The sequence below is a fragment of the Lytechinus variegatus genome, chromosome 5 (assembly GCF_018143015.1).
Source record: "Lytechinus variegatus isolate NC3 chromosome 5, Lvar_3.0, whole genome shotgun sequence".
Classification (NCBI taxonomy): Eukaryota; Metazoa; Echinodermata; class Echinoidea; order Temnopleuroida; family Toxopneustidae; genus Lytechinus; species Lytechinus variegatus.
Genome location: NC_054744.1, coordinates 15,544,463 through 15,561,086, shown reverse-complemented (window position 1 = coordinate 15,561,086; position 16,624 = coordinate 15,544,463). Strand labels below are relative to the sequence as shown.

The 16,624-nt window shown below is 36.1% G+C and overlaps 1 protein-coding gene across 2 annotated transcripts in view; it reads right to left on the bottom strand.

The window, feature by feature from the left end:
* Window positions 1–249: 249 nt before the first annotated feature.
* The window catches only part of LOC121415556, a 47,361-nt gene continuing 30,986 nt past the window's right edge, over window positions 250–16,624 (bottom strand). For both annotated transcript variants that reach the window (XM_041608809.1, XM_041608810.1), the window contains exons 3-5: window positions 14,409–14,505; window positions 4,238–4,406; window positions 250–2,227 (exon numbers count right to left, since the gene is read on the bottom strand). In XM_041608809.1, the coding sequence (XP_041464743.1) occupies window positions 1,474–2,227; window positions 4,238–4,406; window positions 14,409–14,469 (984 nt within the window). In that variant the 5' untranslated portion in view covers window positions 14,470–14,505 and the 3' untranslated portion in view covers window positions 250–1,473. The remainder of the gene's footprint in view (window positions 2,228–4,237; window positions 4,407–14,408; window positions 14,506–16,624) is intronic.

Sequence of the window (16,624 nt, the reverse complement as noted above, 5' to 3'; positions counted from 1 at the left end):
TAGCCTCAGGTAATTATTAATAAATTCCTACATAATTCCTACAGAAGAAAAAAGAAAAAAAAAGAAGAAGAAGAAGATTCAAGAAGGACAAAGAAGAAGGAGAAGAAGAAAGAAGGAAAAGGAAGAAAGAAGAAGGACAAAGAAAGAGAAGAAGAAGAAGGAAGAAGTAGTAGAAGAAGAAGGAGAAAGAAAAAAAGAAGAAAGAAGGACAAAGAAGATGAAGAAGAAGAAGGAGAAGAAGAAGAAGGAAGACAAAGAAGTAGAAGAAGAAGAAGAAAGAAGGAGAAGAAGATAAAGAAGAAGGAACAAGAAGGATTTTTTTATCCCTTTATGCAAACTTTTTACATGCATATCTGAGAAACAGGTTAGATATTGTAGATTTTGAAGACAACTGAACAGAGTATGAAATTGAAATATTACATTCCATCCTCTTCACATTTTAAGAAATAGAGCCAGATAAATGTATATATAAAATACTGCACAATCGAAATTGCTCTCAATTTCGCTACTTATTATATTGCACTTATTTGAAATATAAAGATTATAAAGAAATTTGAAAAAAAAATGAATATATAAGTATTCCCAGAGAAAGCGGTATCGAATGAAAATATAATACCTTTGTCGTTCATTCTACTCATTACATAAGTATAAATATACATAAGTATGAATTAGCTGAGTGAATACATAATGGAAAATCTGGGTTTACTAAAAGAAAAAAATATTCCTTTTCTTCTATTGCAAAGCAATTTGTGACTATTTTGAAAAAAATATAGATCTTTATTCAAACGATCAATATAAAGGTATTAAGATTAAAATAATTAAATAATACTTTTTAAGTTTATAATAAGTGTTTGGTACAAAAAAATTGTAAAATAGCCTTAAAACGGACATACCACCATCCATTGCAGTACTAGCATTACTAGCGACGGATGGTGGTAGTAATTCGGCCATTGCTAACCAATAACTGGGCAACACTGAACAATACTGTTCTTCTTGGTTTAAAGTGCTCAGCCATGCAAGGAGTTTTACTCACTTGCGCATGCTTGAGGTAGCGTATATCCAGCTAACAGACCCGATTCTGCACCCCCAAAGAACCATTGCATTATTTTAGTTACTTTACTTCAATTCATGGCTAGTACCAAGCCTAAATTGTTTCGCTCTAGCGTTATAGTCAGATCTGATGAGTGCATGTGTCGAAAAGCTGCAGTATGTCTGTTTTTAAGGCTATTTTATGACTTTTAAGTTTTTACATCCAAATATTCCTTCTGTGCAAAAAGGCATTAGTAAAATAATCCTTTTTTTAATAAAAAATCATATTTATTATTTTTACATTATAATGTTCATGTATGTAGAAAGATACATCCATTGGAATGCTTCAACAGTAAAAATATTGATCATTTACTTACACTGATCGAAGTACATCTATAAATCAATCAATTATTATTTCTTGCAATTTAGTTTGCAATACTGTGATCATACCATCTCACCATCACCCCTTTGGCCAATGACCCCCGGGTCACTCCTAACATGGGCAACCTTCCGATGACTAGCCCCCACGTGAGGGCTATCTGGTGTGGGCGCTACTGCCGGGGGCAGGGGGTGAGGACAGGTGCATTGGGGTGCAGATGATGGGGGTTGATGGGTAGATGCACTTGTTGAAGGTATGTCTTTCATCTCCGTACAGGGGAGATGACCATTGTGCAAAGGCTCTCCAGAGTTCATGTGTCTCTTGTTATGAGCCTCTAGCTCCACCACTGTAAAGTCCGCCCCCGTTATGACCTTTGTGTGACCCTGAGGAAGGTCACATGTGCAGATAGCTTCCACAGGAGAGCAGCCTCCATCGCTGAGCTCCGAATGCACAGAGTCTCTACCCTTCCGGTGATTTGGGTGCTGGAACCGCATGGAATGAGGACAGAACGGAGAATTGCCCGTACACTCCGAGATGGAGTTGCCCTTGGGCGATCGCTGCCCAGCCAGGGGAGAGTCGTACGACTTGCGGCAAGTGCAGACCTCCTTGCTGTCATGGCAACCCGAATGACGGTGATGTGATTTGGGGGAGCTGGTGGATCTGTGGGATTTGGGTGAATGCTTGCTTCCATGATGGTTTTTATGTGACGATACATTGTCATGGTGACCATCGTGGAAACTGCTTTGTCGGCTTCCCTGGTTGCTACGGTGGCTTTTGTGGCTCCCAAGTCGCTGGTGACTTTTGGATTTTGAAAGCAATCTGAAATTAGGAGAGTGCAATGGACAATGAAATTAAGTGAAGTACACGGTTACTTGAACTAATGCAGTCTTGTCTCGAATGAGAGGATTAAAAAGAACAAAATGCCAGGGCACTATCAAGATGGATAATGGAATATATGAACTTTCTTGTACTAGATACTGACAGAGAAAGGAGACTTGGGAGAGAGGGATAGCGAGAAGAAGAAATCAGAGACAGGGACCAAAGCAGCAAATGAAAGAGAAAGGGCAAAGGGAAAGAGAACGAGACAAAGAGAGAAAGGGGAGACTGTGAGACAAGATAAACAGACATATGAACAAGATGGGGAGAGAAGGAAAGGAAAGTGAGAAGGATGGTGAGAAGAAAGGAGAGAAAGATAGAAAAGAAAAGAAAGGAAAAGAGAGACAAAACAGAAGTAGAGAGACGGAAGGAGAGTGGCAATTTTTTAGGAAAGATTTGAGAGAGCGGGATGGGGAGAGGGAGATAGAGAGGGGGAGAATGAGAAGATAAAGAGAGAGAGAGATACAGCTTTCTTCCATTACAAAACACAAAGTTCTTTATTTAACATAATTGTTACGTGATCGTAACATACAAATTTATTTATATGATGCTGTTGAAGAGATAGCTAATGAGATCACCAACATCATCAAGAGAGGTAGTACACAAGTTAAATTCTATATAAATATCACTGAAGGTAATTACTACTCCCACGCACTCCCGGCGGCCTCATGTGAGGAATATATTGGACTGAAAATAGTATTTTTATTGCTAAATGTAATCACCATGGAAACAAAGAATCTGACATATTAAAAAAAATAAGTCTTGCGCCTCTTCACTCAGAGACCAATGAGTGTACCAAGAGTCGAGCACTTGGCAAGAAAAATTATGAAGCAGTTTGCTCTGCAATATTCCCCCCTCTTTGAGTGCTATAATATAGCATTACCATAGCAACATAGTAGCCGAGACATTACATAAAATGTGTTTTGCACATCTTGAAAGCAATGTGCAAAAACTGAAGGAGTAATTGATCTTCAGAAATTTGCAAAGGACTGACCGCCAATGGTACCAGAATGTTTTCGGTTCAGTCGCGGGAAAGAGTTAAAATTGAATGCAGGTAGAAAAAAATTGAAAATTAAGATTTTCAACCAATGAAACGCTCATATCACGGACCTTTGTGCTTTATTTTGTGAGTTGTGCTTAAAGTTATTGGTTAACATTGGTTTGACTTTTAAAAAATATGAGCTAGAAGGTCACACTTGTCACCTGTGTCTGTGATATGTTACAAAAATGATGCCCAGAAAAAATTGCATTCGAAAATAATTATTAAGTGCTTCAAAAATTGAAATATAAAGTGACCGGAAACGCCATCTTAATTTCATCCCATACACTTATGTGTACCATTTAGGCGTCTAGAAGACGCCTATTTACAAAATCGGGGTTTGCCTTGTAGTTTCAGCTTTTCATTCCCAATAATAGTTGTTTGCAGGGTTTATTAGTTCTAAAACATACACTTGGACACATGTTTCATCTTGGTTTGAGAATTTTTTAAATCGGTTGCTCACAAAGTTAAACAACCTTTAAAGGGTACTTTATCTTTCTGCAAAAACAATGATCAGACAAGCAAGGTTACGATGGGCTCGTCTGAGCACATGACTCAGTGGTAGGGTGCCCGCCTCATGAACGGGAGGTCATGGGTTCGCTTCCTGGCCGAGTCATTTATCAAAGACTTTAAAAATGGGACCAGCTTCTGCCTTCTTGCTGGGCAGTAAGAATTTTGATTAGAGAAGGGCAATAATAACATGTTATGCCATGCAAAGCCAGCTGGAAGAACAGCTTACAGCTGTAGTGGCTACCATGAATGAATATGATTTATTATTATTATTCAACTATCTTCTCCAGTTCAATTTCAAGATCACTGCCAACCCTCCAGCCCAAGTAACTGCCAATCAGTACACTGCCGATTCCTATATTCCCTTAAACTCCATTTTGCAGGGGTATTATAAACCTACTTACTGTTTTCTAACAAGAAAGTACCAGATGACGATGGCTACAAGGACCAGAATTAAACTGGCTGCTGATGCTGCTACCGAGATAGCAGTCGGGTCTGACTGAACGTTGGGGTTCCCGTCATTAGCGGATCCACCACCTGTCGTCTTATCCATCACGGGAGTATATACAACAACTGTGGGAGATAAAAACAGGAATGAAAATAAATGTAGTAATGATCAGGGGTTGACATAGCTGGATAAACATGGTAATTTACAAAAACCTATCATTGTGCATGAACAGTACAGCACATGAAATAGTACTGAATTCAACCCAGCAGGGTCTGCCACTGATGATATTCCCCTTTCATGGAATAAGAAAGCAAGTTATAGGAGAGAAACTTTCTGTAAAAATAAATGAAATGTGTGCCATTCATCAGCAATGCAATATACAGTGGTCTTTTGACTAAGATACCATTCTAGTTTTGGTACACTTGTTTCATAAAAAATATTTCTAAAACACAAAGTTATTAGATTGATGAAAAGCACTGTCACCTAAGAAAAAAAAGAGATAGATATATCTATAAAAAAGAATTGATAATAAGAATTGCAAGGAATGTAGAGAAGTTAAATAGTACAACTACAGTCTTGAAAGATATCTTTATTCACATTTTTAACAAAAAAGCATAAGAAATGATAATAAAGCCCCCATATCTGTATGATGTTCAATGTTGCATAAAATTATGAACAGGATGTGCATTTTGTAACAAAAATATAAAAGGGATTATTGTCAGGTTTCTTGCAAAGAGAAATATTATTGCATGAACTGAAGGGGAAGTCGCTGAGAATAGATCTCATTTGGTATATTTACAAACATTATGAAACTGGTTTCCATGACAACCATCTTAATTGAGCACGATAACAATATCGCCGATCTCTCGGCTTGCTAGTCAAGTGTGCTTCATGACAACTCCCTCGTGTGACAAGTTATTCATGCATTGTTGGAGATAAAGAAGAAAGAAAAACATCATTTGAAAAAAGAAAGCTTGGAGCTAATGAGTGTTTTGATGATGAAGCACACATCTATGAAATTATTAAACATGCTAAGAAATCATCTTTTGCTCTAATAAACACAGGAATACCATTATTCTTTTTATTCAAACTATACGCATAGGTTTGCCACGACTCTTCAAATATATCTTGTTATATTTCAAATAATGGTGCATATTCAACAATGTTTTGACAAGACTTTTCACAAAAAATCATACCTGCAATCCAAATTACAAAAAAAAATGATATCATTGTAGATAGCATGAAGTAATGGAAACAAAAACAACAATAAAAAATTAAATTTGGGACCATCAACTGCTAGGATCAACACGCACACATATATGTGTAAGTTCCTGTATATACATACACACAAACTTACACATATATCTATATGAGTGTGTGTATTATTATTATTATATATAACCCCAACAATATATGTGACCATTGAATTTGAATTTGAATTTATTTTCCATACTTCACAAGATAGCAACATAATAAAATAATACAAGAAATAAATTTGATAAAATACAAAATACAAAAGATGGCAGTAAGTAAAGTGAAATATGAAGGAACCTGCACAAAAAGCAGAGCTTGAAATGTCTGCAGGTTCCTTAAAATAATCAAGTAATTAGTAATCAAGGAGATCGGACACTAAAAAGAAAAAAATCAGACTACAAAGGAAAAGCCAAAAATTAGCATACAATCACAGGTAAAGAATGAGAGGGAAACAGAGGGGGATGAGAAAGAATGAAAAAATTCAGAACTATACTGCAGTATACCTTTAAAAAGGTACAGATCAAATACATTATACATATTTAATATACATATTCAGCCAGTGCGTCTGGCAAGCAAGCTGAAAACACATTAACCATATATTTATAGCAATCATAATCCTTAAAATGATTGAACGGATAGCAGAGATTTATGACTTCCCCCTATGATACTGAAGCCTAACTTGTGGGGGAAAACGATGCCCTGCTGGGGAATTAATATTCATTGTGGATCATTAATGTCAATGTTTTGTTGCATTGTATTCTGGACTGGATGACCAAATTAGTTTACAATATGCATCATATAAGAGATGAGGGAGGAGAAAAGATTGGGAAGAGCAGTAGAAGAGTAGAGTTAGATTAGGAGGGTAAATGATGAGGAGACTGCAGATGAAAGTGAACATGCAGGAGCAGAAGGGCGGGGGGGGGGGAGGGATAAGACAGACAGAGTGGGCATAGGGAGACTGGAAGAGGTAGATACAGTGGCCCGTATTCTGAAGTCGGGTTTAACTTAAACACAGTTGTGGTTTAAGTATGCGAAGCCAAAAGTATCAAAATTTTTATTAAGTTGTATGTTTCTTATGCTTACTGTGCTCTTTCCTGATTCATCGATGGTGAAGACAATCATCTATTTATACTTCCTTCACATGAATTCCTATGAATGATTTGAGAGCCGAATGAGCTGCGGTATGATATCTCTACTGTTAGTGATTATGTAGCACTTGGCTATCCATACTTAAACAACAACTTTAAACCTGAGTTTAAGTTAAACCCGACTTCAGAATATGGGCCATTGACTGCAAGGATTGGAGCATTGAGGGGGGGGGGGGGAGGCACAGGGTGATGTGGAAGGGGGGGGGTTTGAGGGAATTAAGGGAGATAGAGGAAGATGTGAATTAACTGAAGAGGTAAAGGAGTTGGCCGAAGATGTAAACCTGGAAAGGGGAAATTCACGGTAGGGAAGGGATGAACATATGAACTTTGAAATCAAACTTCAATTCAATACAATTCTTTAAAAAAAGGTTTATTCGAAGATCAGGCATTATCATTACTATGCCATGCCTCTGCATTCAAAACCATGTTTTCTAAATTCAAGTACAACATTTTCTGGCAAAGACAAGATCAAAATGAGAAAGTGCAACGCTACATTGTAGGACCTATGTATGTATCAAGCGGGGTACATTTTTAACAAGTCCGGACAACAATAAGTTGGGGAGAGTATTGCCAAGCACCTATGTCTATTTGCACCAGTACTTGATCAATATGGATAGGAGATAGCATCTAGTTCTGGACTTTATTGGAGAGAAAGAGAAAGGGAGGGTGGAAAAAGAGAAAGGAAGGAGAGAGAGAGAGAGAGAGAGAGAGGGAGAGGAATAAGGGGAGGATGCGAGAGGAAGGAAGAGAGAGTGTGAAATATAGAGGGAAAGGGGGCAGAAGGGGAGAGAGGGGAGGAGAAAGAATGAACAGAAAGAGAGAGAGAGGGTGATGGGAAGAGAGCAGGGAGATGAAGAGGAAAGAGAGGGAGAGAAGGCAAGGTGGGGAGGGATAGAAGGGACAAACAGAGATTCCTAATAGGAATCACCACACCCCAATGTGATTAAGCATCACATACCAAATGTATGCTGATAAAACTTACTGCACTAAAGAAGTAACATTGATGCAGACAATTATTTTCAGCTGCTTTTCTGCTGATGTGTGCTGAATTCATTATTAAGTAACAACGTGGTGAACTAAAAAGGGGAAGTCAATAAATTTTCAATTCACATTCAACACAATTACATGATATACATGTGAAGGATACGTCAAGAAGTCTACAATTGTTAATTTTGTAGATCTAAATCGGTTCCACCATGAAAGAAAAGCAAACACAAGAGGATTTTGAATATTTCTTACAAATTTATTTTGTCTAAGATGTAGATTTGAAATTCACTTTTGGTTTAAATCCTAGAGAATAAAAAGGGAGAGATCCATGATATTTCCTATTGCATATTCAAAATCCCATTCACATCTTTTCGTGAGGAATATTTTCAGTAATTTGCAAGAATATATATTTTTTTTAATGGAATAAACTTCAACTGACTTCATGCATAGAAATGGCGAATAAAATTTGTGAACAACCATTATTCCAAAATAATTCATTCCCTTTTTCACATTCATAAGGCATTTTTGCATATTCGTTCGAAGCTAAAACGCTAAGCTCTCATTCTGAATTACTTGTTCACCTTCAAAAAGCCAAGACAGAACACATAGACAATTTCCTTAGATAATTCTTTGCTTCAAGAAACATCAAAGGCTGAAAGAGCAAAATGTATTTAATGCTTATACCAATGATTGATGAGTTACTTATTCATCTTTTATAAATAGTTATGTGTGACTTTAAGTCATGTGGATACACACAATTGAAAGAGAATGTAAATGAAGACCATGCAGTAGCAGGACTCTCCCGAGTATGATTTGGCCAAAGCAATGATGTGTTTAATATTGCACAAAATTTGGAATGACAGTGCCAAGATACGTCACTTTGATTTTTTTGTTAAAACCGCCCAAGGGACTGTATTTCAAGGATTAGGGCAAGATTTCTTCTGTAAGACGGGATGACAAAGATGTCTCCCTAATGTTTGAACCTGAATGACCTGAGGCCCATTGATAAAGAAACAAAATGAATATCATACACACTTACACAGGTCCCAAATGCACATGTTCGATTGGATATAAATCAATGAAATATGAGCTTCGTTTGATCACATCTCTTTCTGTAAAAGGTCCCTTGTGCATCTCCAAGATAGCTGAAAAGTCTGGGGAGCAGTCCATGAAGTTATCTGTTACTGATCTTAATGGACGAGTTTTAAAAGCTCCTAAATACTTGCATCTGATTGGCTGAGAAAACAAGGGCTCATGAGATACACCCCTGGCTCACTTGTTTCACATCTCATGAAGATAGTCATTTAAAATGCTGTACAACTCTAGGCCATGTTACACAAGGCATATTTTTTTCTAAAGGGGAGGGGTTTTGCAAGAGTAAATGTCATTATATAGCATAATCATTTATGAATAAGTTAATATATTTGGGAAGAATTTCTGAAATGGTGGCATACAAATTGAGATATTAACCTACAAGTAAAGGAAGAGGCATTTTGTTTGGTATATTAGTTGGAAGTTCATACACATTTCTATTGAGTCTATGTTTGGTTTTAGGTAAAAAAAAATGAAACATACATGCAGACATTTAAACATTTTCCATCTTTTGATTTGTTCTGGGTTAAGTTGAAATTAATTTATTTCATGAAAAAAACAACCAGGAAAATAGGCATATATGTTAATGTGAAAATTCTGCATACTTCATTTTCATAATTCATTGGCCACTTAAAAAAAAAGAATTTAGATGTTATGACATCCAGTTATTGAATGCAGTTGTGTTTGAAATATTTTTCTAGGAGAAGATATTCAGGTATATGCACTTGGCACCTGTTATATTTCATTTGTTTTTTCCTTTCTTTGTTTTTTGTAATGTACATATTTGATGTTCATTTGTGTTTATGTGAAGTACTTCTAATAAAAATCATATAAAGATAAAAAATACTATTCGGGGATTACTACTAACATATTTTAATAGAGTACTAAGTAATGTTTTTGGATTATCTATAATAATATTACATAGCGTAATGTTAAGAGATCTAATTTTGTTTTTTACTTTATATAATTTCGACTTCCAGGTGCTTGGAATATATATTATCATGAAATCAATTCGATAAATATTGCACCTACTTTTTACTTCAATGTATACAACTGAGATTGATATAGCAGGTAAAACTACCCACTCCCTAGCTAGCTGACTTGAAAGAACATCTTTCATTTCAAAGATAGCCATCAAAGGGCAGCATTCTTTGCATGTGGGACTAACAGGTTACTCCAAAGTCCCTTAACACCTCTCACAGAGGAATGATGTTTTATTTAAGCTTATATTTATCACACAGAGCTGCAAGATAGCAATATATGACTGCTGAAAGTAATAGCATCCCACACGATTCTTTAAAAATGAAAGTCGATACTCGAGGGGACTTGGTACTCCCATCATTGGCTAAATGTCAGATTTCCAGGCGAGATTTTCAAGGTAGTGTTGTAAATAGGTTGTTTTGTTTTTATTGTAACAAAAGGTGTTTACTGGATCTAAGCAAATGCCTAGTATTATCATGGTGACATTCAGATGGGGGGTAGGTGGGTGTAATTTTATGAGCCAGGCAGTGTTTTTGTTTTCTGAATTCTGTGAATTGAGGAATATACCTACAGCTTAGCCACCAGGAAGACATCCATTGGCTGATGTCTTCCTGATGGTTGAGTGAGACACTGTTTCAAAAATTGAGTTTGATGATGTGTTTCTAATAGTTATCAAGTGGCCATCGGCTAGCCAATGTCATGGTGATAACTGGGAAAGAAACTATCAAGAAGACATCCGGTAGCTGATGATTGCTGATAGCTGCCAAACAACTGTGTAAATGCTATCTGATCGGATGACTATCCGGTGGCTATCGGATGGCATTCTGTTTTTATATGGGTAAACACCATCCAAATAACACGACATCAACATGTCTTAAGAATAAATTTGTAAATTCAGAGGAAATGTCAGAACTAAGCTGGGGGAACAATAAAAAGAAATCCTGAATACTGAAAAAAAAATTATTTCAGAATCACATGTGACCGATAAAGAAGTTTGATTAGAAAATGTGTTTTGTAGAAAATTTTGAGGGGAAAAGGTTGGGCTTCACTGGTGCACATGATGTTAATATTTGTAAGGGGGATCTGGAGTTTGTTAAGAGTTTGCTTTCTACTTGTGTTAATTAAAACATATATTAATACTGATAACCAGACAAGCCAAAATATAGTTCCCCATTTCATTTCCTTGTAATTCAATTTCATCTGTCATATTCAATGTCACCTGGCATTAAGATCCACTTCAGAACAATCATCTCCAGCTGAGTTTAAAAATAGTATGATGACATTCTTAATTTACTTGAGTGCACTATATAAATGTCATATCATAAACGATGTTCACTTTGAGGATGTATACGATTTTTAGAATACAAACTCAATGTGAACTTGTTCTTCTTCATATATGGACATTGGAACTTAAACTATATGGAAAGTGATTTTCCGTTTCTAAAAATTGCCTTTTCCGTTTCAGAAAATCTCAAATTCCGTTTCAGCATGTCTGAAAACGGAAATTCCGTTTCCCCATAGACTTTGTGTACAAGAAAAATTGACAATTCCGTTTACATAGAAAACCAATACGCAACGAGTAGCGATGTCAAAATGCTAGCGCTGCTCAAAATTTGCATCTACCAATGTACTAACATCGCTTTAAAATCCATATTAATCGAAGAGATTCGAGCTCATAAAATATTTAGGGAAACATAATCAACATGAATATATTCTCACCTTTCATATTATTAGCATTATTTTATTGTTAAATGGGATTTTATCGCTGATTTGGGGACTTTTCAGACATCGTTTTGAGCAGTCGACGACTTCCGAATATCCGCCATTTTGGATTTGATGAATCACCGTGATCATTATATTATGACCGAACGTAGAGGGCAGCAACATACGGCCGGATTCTGCCTTCTATATATTTTCATCACATATTCATGTGTATGTGTAATATACTAACATTCTGCATTTATACCGAAGCGAGTACCCATTATAACATTAGTGCTACCTGGATAAGCATACTATTAGGACTGATCATAAATAAACTTTTTCGGTTCAGTAATTGACCTATGTACTCTATTCTAAAGATCAATCTGAACTTCAGAAGACTACTAACAACATAAATGGTCATCTAGAAGGCATACGCAATTTCCCTTTGTAAACAGAAAAACATGACTGGTCGAACTGATGACATGTACAGAAAGAGTACGTCATCTATATAGACACCGCTATGCATAGACATGTACATGTGTGCATTTTTCATGACAAATTATGATGTTGATGGCTTTCCATAGTTAAGATTGAACTACATTGATCACTCTTAACAGGTTCGGGTAGAGGTGTGTGAAAGATTCCTTGATGTCAATTAGAGCTTAATGAATTGCTGCCCGTGTTCCCCACACTGCACCCCTATCACTAACGCAGCGGGGTGGTAAACAGGCACCATTTTGTGCTAGTCTACTACCAAACATATAACTTGCTCCTTCAAGTGTGAAATTACAGAACAGCTGGGGTCTCCACTCTCCTGATGGAATAACCTAAACAGATTATGACATCCAGTCTCACTTTTGATCCCATTATCAATCTTATCGTCTATTCCTGGAGAAAAACCCTGCTGAAATTGTTTGGATGTTGGTGAATTTCCATTGTCAAGCTCAAAAGGAATGATGCACAATACAGCCCGCTCTTTCATACCTTTGTCATCAACCACCAAAATAAGAACACAAAACATAGGAGTACATCAACACAGAGACTGCATGACTATAACCTCCATGAAGTAAGAAAAAAAAACAGTGATATCTCATCAAGCTCAATAAGTGACAATCATTTCTTCTCATCTCAAACTTCTTTCTTGAGTTGGACAGCTTATTCTGTTGGACAGTTATTTTGAGTATCATAAGATGTTTTTCTTGTGCATATTTGATTGTGGGCATCAACAGAAAGACAAGACATCACCCTAGCTATCCTGTTTAGCAACACTAGAAGCTTCAGTCCACAAACCACAAAACCTGATTTTCTTTGGCACATCTTTTTCAGGTGATTGCCCATGTAAGTTTCTTGATCGATATTGGAGGCTGAAAAAACACAATCTGAAATTGTCATAAAAAATTGAACGATCGATACTGTCAAAATGAGATAGAGAGGGAAGAATGAGAGGTTATGGGAAGGAACAGGTTTTGAAGAAAGCAAAATGAGGAAACAGGAAGAGAGGCATAACATCCCTCCTCCCACACACACACAAAATAAAATAATAATAACAGTAATAATACAATAATGTGACAAATTAGTCAAGAAGAGAAATAGATGATTCAAAACTACCACAAAACTCTTGTAATATATATATAATCAATTTGTTTTTAAATGTTGGAGAAATTAAACGGTGAAGAAGAGAAAGGGAGTGATTTATGAGACTGATAATTTGATAGTTTTTATTCTCTTGTTTGGTGTCATCTTGTGTAGTCATCACTGATGTCCATTCAGGTAGAATTCAGAACAACCAAAATAATATCAAATACAAGAATAAAAGTGTACCAGGTGACAGATAAAAAGATGTACACAAGTGGAATGCCTCTGGCAGTCTTGCCTGCATTACGCGATTCGATACAGCAGGAGTGCTAATTGTAAAAACAGCTATTGAATGATTATTCACAAAAGAAAACATTCATATGATAATGAAATACTATGTCCATTGACCCAAAATGACCTTAGACCATGATCATGTGATCTAAGATGCATGTAAATCAATCATGTATCCTTGATTACCCTTATGTCTAAGTTTTATGAACTAGATCCATAAACTTTCAAAGTCATGAAGGTAATTCAACAAATACCCCCAACATAGCCAAAGTTCATTGACCCTCAATGACCTCGGACCTTCGTCATGTGACAAAAATCTTGCATAGGATGTTCGGTGATACTTGATTACTCTTATGTCCAAGTTTTATGAACTAGCTCCATAAAATATTAAAGTTACCATGGAAATTTGACAAATACCCCTAACATGCCCAAAGTTCATTGACCCTTAATGACCTTTGATCTTGGTCATGTGACCTGAAACTCAAGCAAGATGTTAGGTAATACTTCATTACCCTTGTGTGAACTAGGTCCATATACTTTCTTAGTTATGATGACATTTCAAAAACTTAATCCCAGGTTAAGATTTTCAATATTGATTCCTCAAACATGGTCTAAGTTCATTGACCGAAATTACCTTTGACTTTGGTCTTGTGACTTGAAAGTTGAAACCATGGCAGGATATTAACTAATACTTGATAACCCTTATGTCAAAGTTTCATGAACTAGGTCTATATACTTTCTAAGTTCTGATGTCATTTCAAAAACTTAACCTTAGGTTAAGATTTGATGTTGACGCCGTCGGGAAAGCGGCGCCTGTAGTCTCGCTCTACTATACAGGAGAGTCAAAAAAGAAAAAAAAATCAGACTTGAATAGCTAACTATAGGTAATCAAATCATATGCTAATAACACTTGATTTCCTAATTTCACATACCAGGGACACAAAGTGGAATAGAAATAATACAGGGGATAATTGAGGAGAAAATTAATAGGAGAGAAAACAAAAGACAGACAGATACCGGAAGAGAATAGAATGGAAAAATGGGCTAAATGACAAGCTGTCTATCTTACTTCAAATGATGGGCGACCCTCAGACTCACCTGATTCAGCAGATAATGTGGTTTCCATGGGAACGGTAGACATTCTTGACGTTGGTGTCATTTTCTCAGCAAGGCGAAGATTGTCTGAAGTTGGAATCTGATTTAGAGAAAAGCAGGAAGCGAGAAATGCATCATCAGGGATGGAACTTCAGAGAGCTTTAATGACATTTAACAAAAAAATAGTGACCTTGAGAGTCGTCTCGACTTCCATTTGGTGAAAATGATGCGACCATTCTCGCATGGTACCGTGGTATGTATCAAACCCCTTGTGAAATATATTATGAATATTCCCTATCAATTTGATTTACAGCAAGTGGAATAACAATGGAGAGTGAAGATAGGGGTGTAATAGCATTACATGCGACACGGTTGAATTCAAGCCGACTTTCTTTTAGGCTTTAACCAGGGCAGAGGAAGAGAGATTGGTGCGTGATGTATAAATCAAATTAACAACAGGAGTTGATGCAATTCTTATTCTCAGCATTCTAAATCATTTGCATACATCTACACGAGTTCCTGAATTGAAGATATTTACAGCTCAGAATTCCACAAATTCTGATGCACATTGTTATATCTACATACTGGGGATTTTTTTTTTTTAATGCTTATCGGAAATCGTATGGAGATTGGAGAAAGTTTACACAATCTTTTCCTAACGACGAGTGATTTAGAAAAGAACCAGTGAATTAATTGCACGGGAATGACTGAGATTTTACTGCATGGGAAAAGTATTACACATATTAAATAAATTTTATATACAAAACATGTATAATTCTTCAATTTGTTTATCCTCGTTTCCATATAAATCTAGTTAGATGATATAAGTTCCCAACCAGTGTATACAGTTTGAATAGATGTTATATATAATGATGTCCAAAAGAAAAAAAAAGAATATAGTGCAATTAAGTTCCAAATATTTAATAATACAATTCCAGTAATTCACATGGTTTGAGAGCATTTTGTAAATATGTTATACAGTTCCTTCATGAATATCAAGTCTCAAGCCTATAATGAAAATAAACATGTGAATAAAAGTACAATGCAAGCATTATTTCATCATAGTTACTTTTGTTGACTTTTGCATTATTCATGTATTTTACTATCATTTTCATAACAACTATTGATGATAATGCTACTACTACTACTACTACTACTACTACTACTACTACTACTACTACTACTACTACTACTACTACTATACTACTGCTGCTTCTTGTGCTACTGTTACTACTTCTGCTACTACTACTATTACTACTCCCACTGCTGCTACTACTACTCCTAGCAAATACAACACATCATTTATATAATGATCATTTCAATAAACAAATGTAAGCATCACACTGTGGGTCTAGTCTTTTGGCAGGCTTTTAGCCATTTTCAATTCTATTTTCTTTTTTCTTTAATGCAGTGAATACCAGGTATAGCCAAAAGTACTAGTTGACTACTAGTTTTTAGATAATGTAAATGGAGATAAATATTTCCAGTATTTAAAGCAAAAATATGAATAAAATGGGAAGTGATAGCTAATTAAAGAAACATTTTAGACACCCAAACCATAGCCATATTTTGTCACTGTAGGAATAGTAAAAGCACATAAGTGGGGCAACATCTACATTATAACCACACTCACAATCCCTGTAAAACAGGAAACAACAATAAAGGCTAGTGCTTTGTGTGGTGGGGGGGGGGGCAGGGTGACAACCCCTATAAAGTTCTGAATAGTGAAAAAACAAAAACATTTTAGACACCCAAACCATAGCCATATTTTGTCACTGTAGGAATAGTAAAAGCACATAAGTGGGGCAACATCTACATTATAACCACACTCACAATCCCTGTAAAACAGGAAACAACAATAAAGGCTAGTGCTATGTGTGATGGGGGGGGGGGGCAGGGTGACAACCCCTATAAATTTCTGAGAAGTGAAGAAAAACCATAAACAAAGAAGAGCATGAAAAAAAAGGCCATGGTATCTTACTCCATAATGCCCCTACTATGTAATAAAAAAATGAAGCAACCTTTGGTGGTTTTGCCCCTCCCCCTCTCTATTAAAATACCCTGATGTTGCCCCTGGCTGCTAAGAAACCTGGATACATTTTTCAGACAGTCCATCAAAACCAACCTGTCAGCCCCACATCCAATTCCCCCTTCAAAAAAAACTAAAAAGACAGAAAAAAAAAATTCTTAAATAACCTATATACTGTATGTATCAGCTT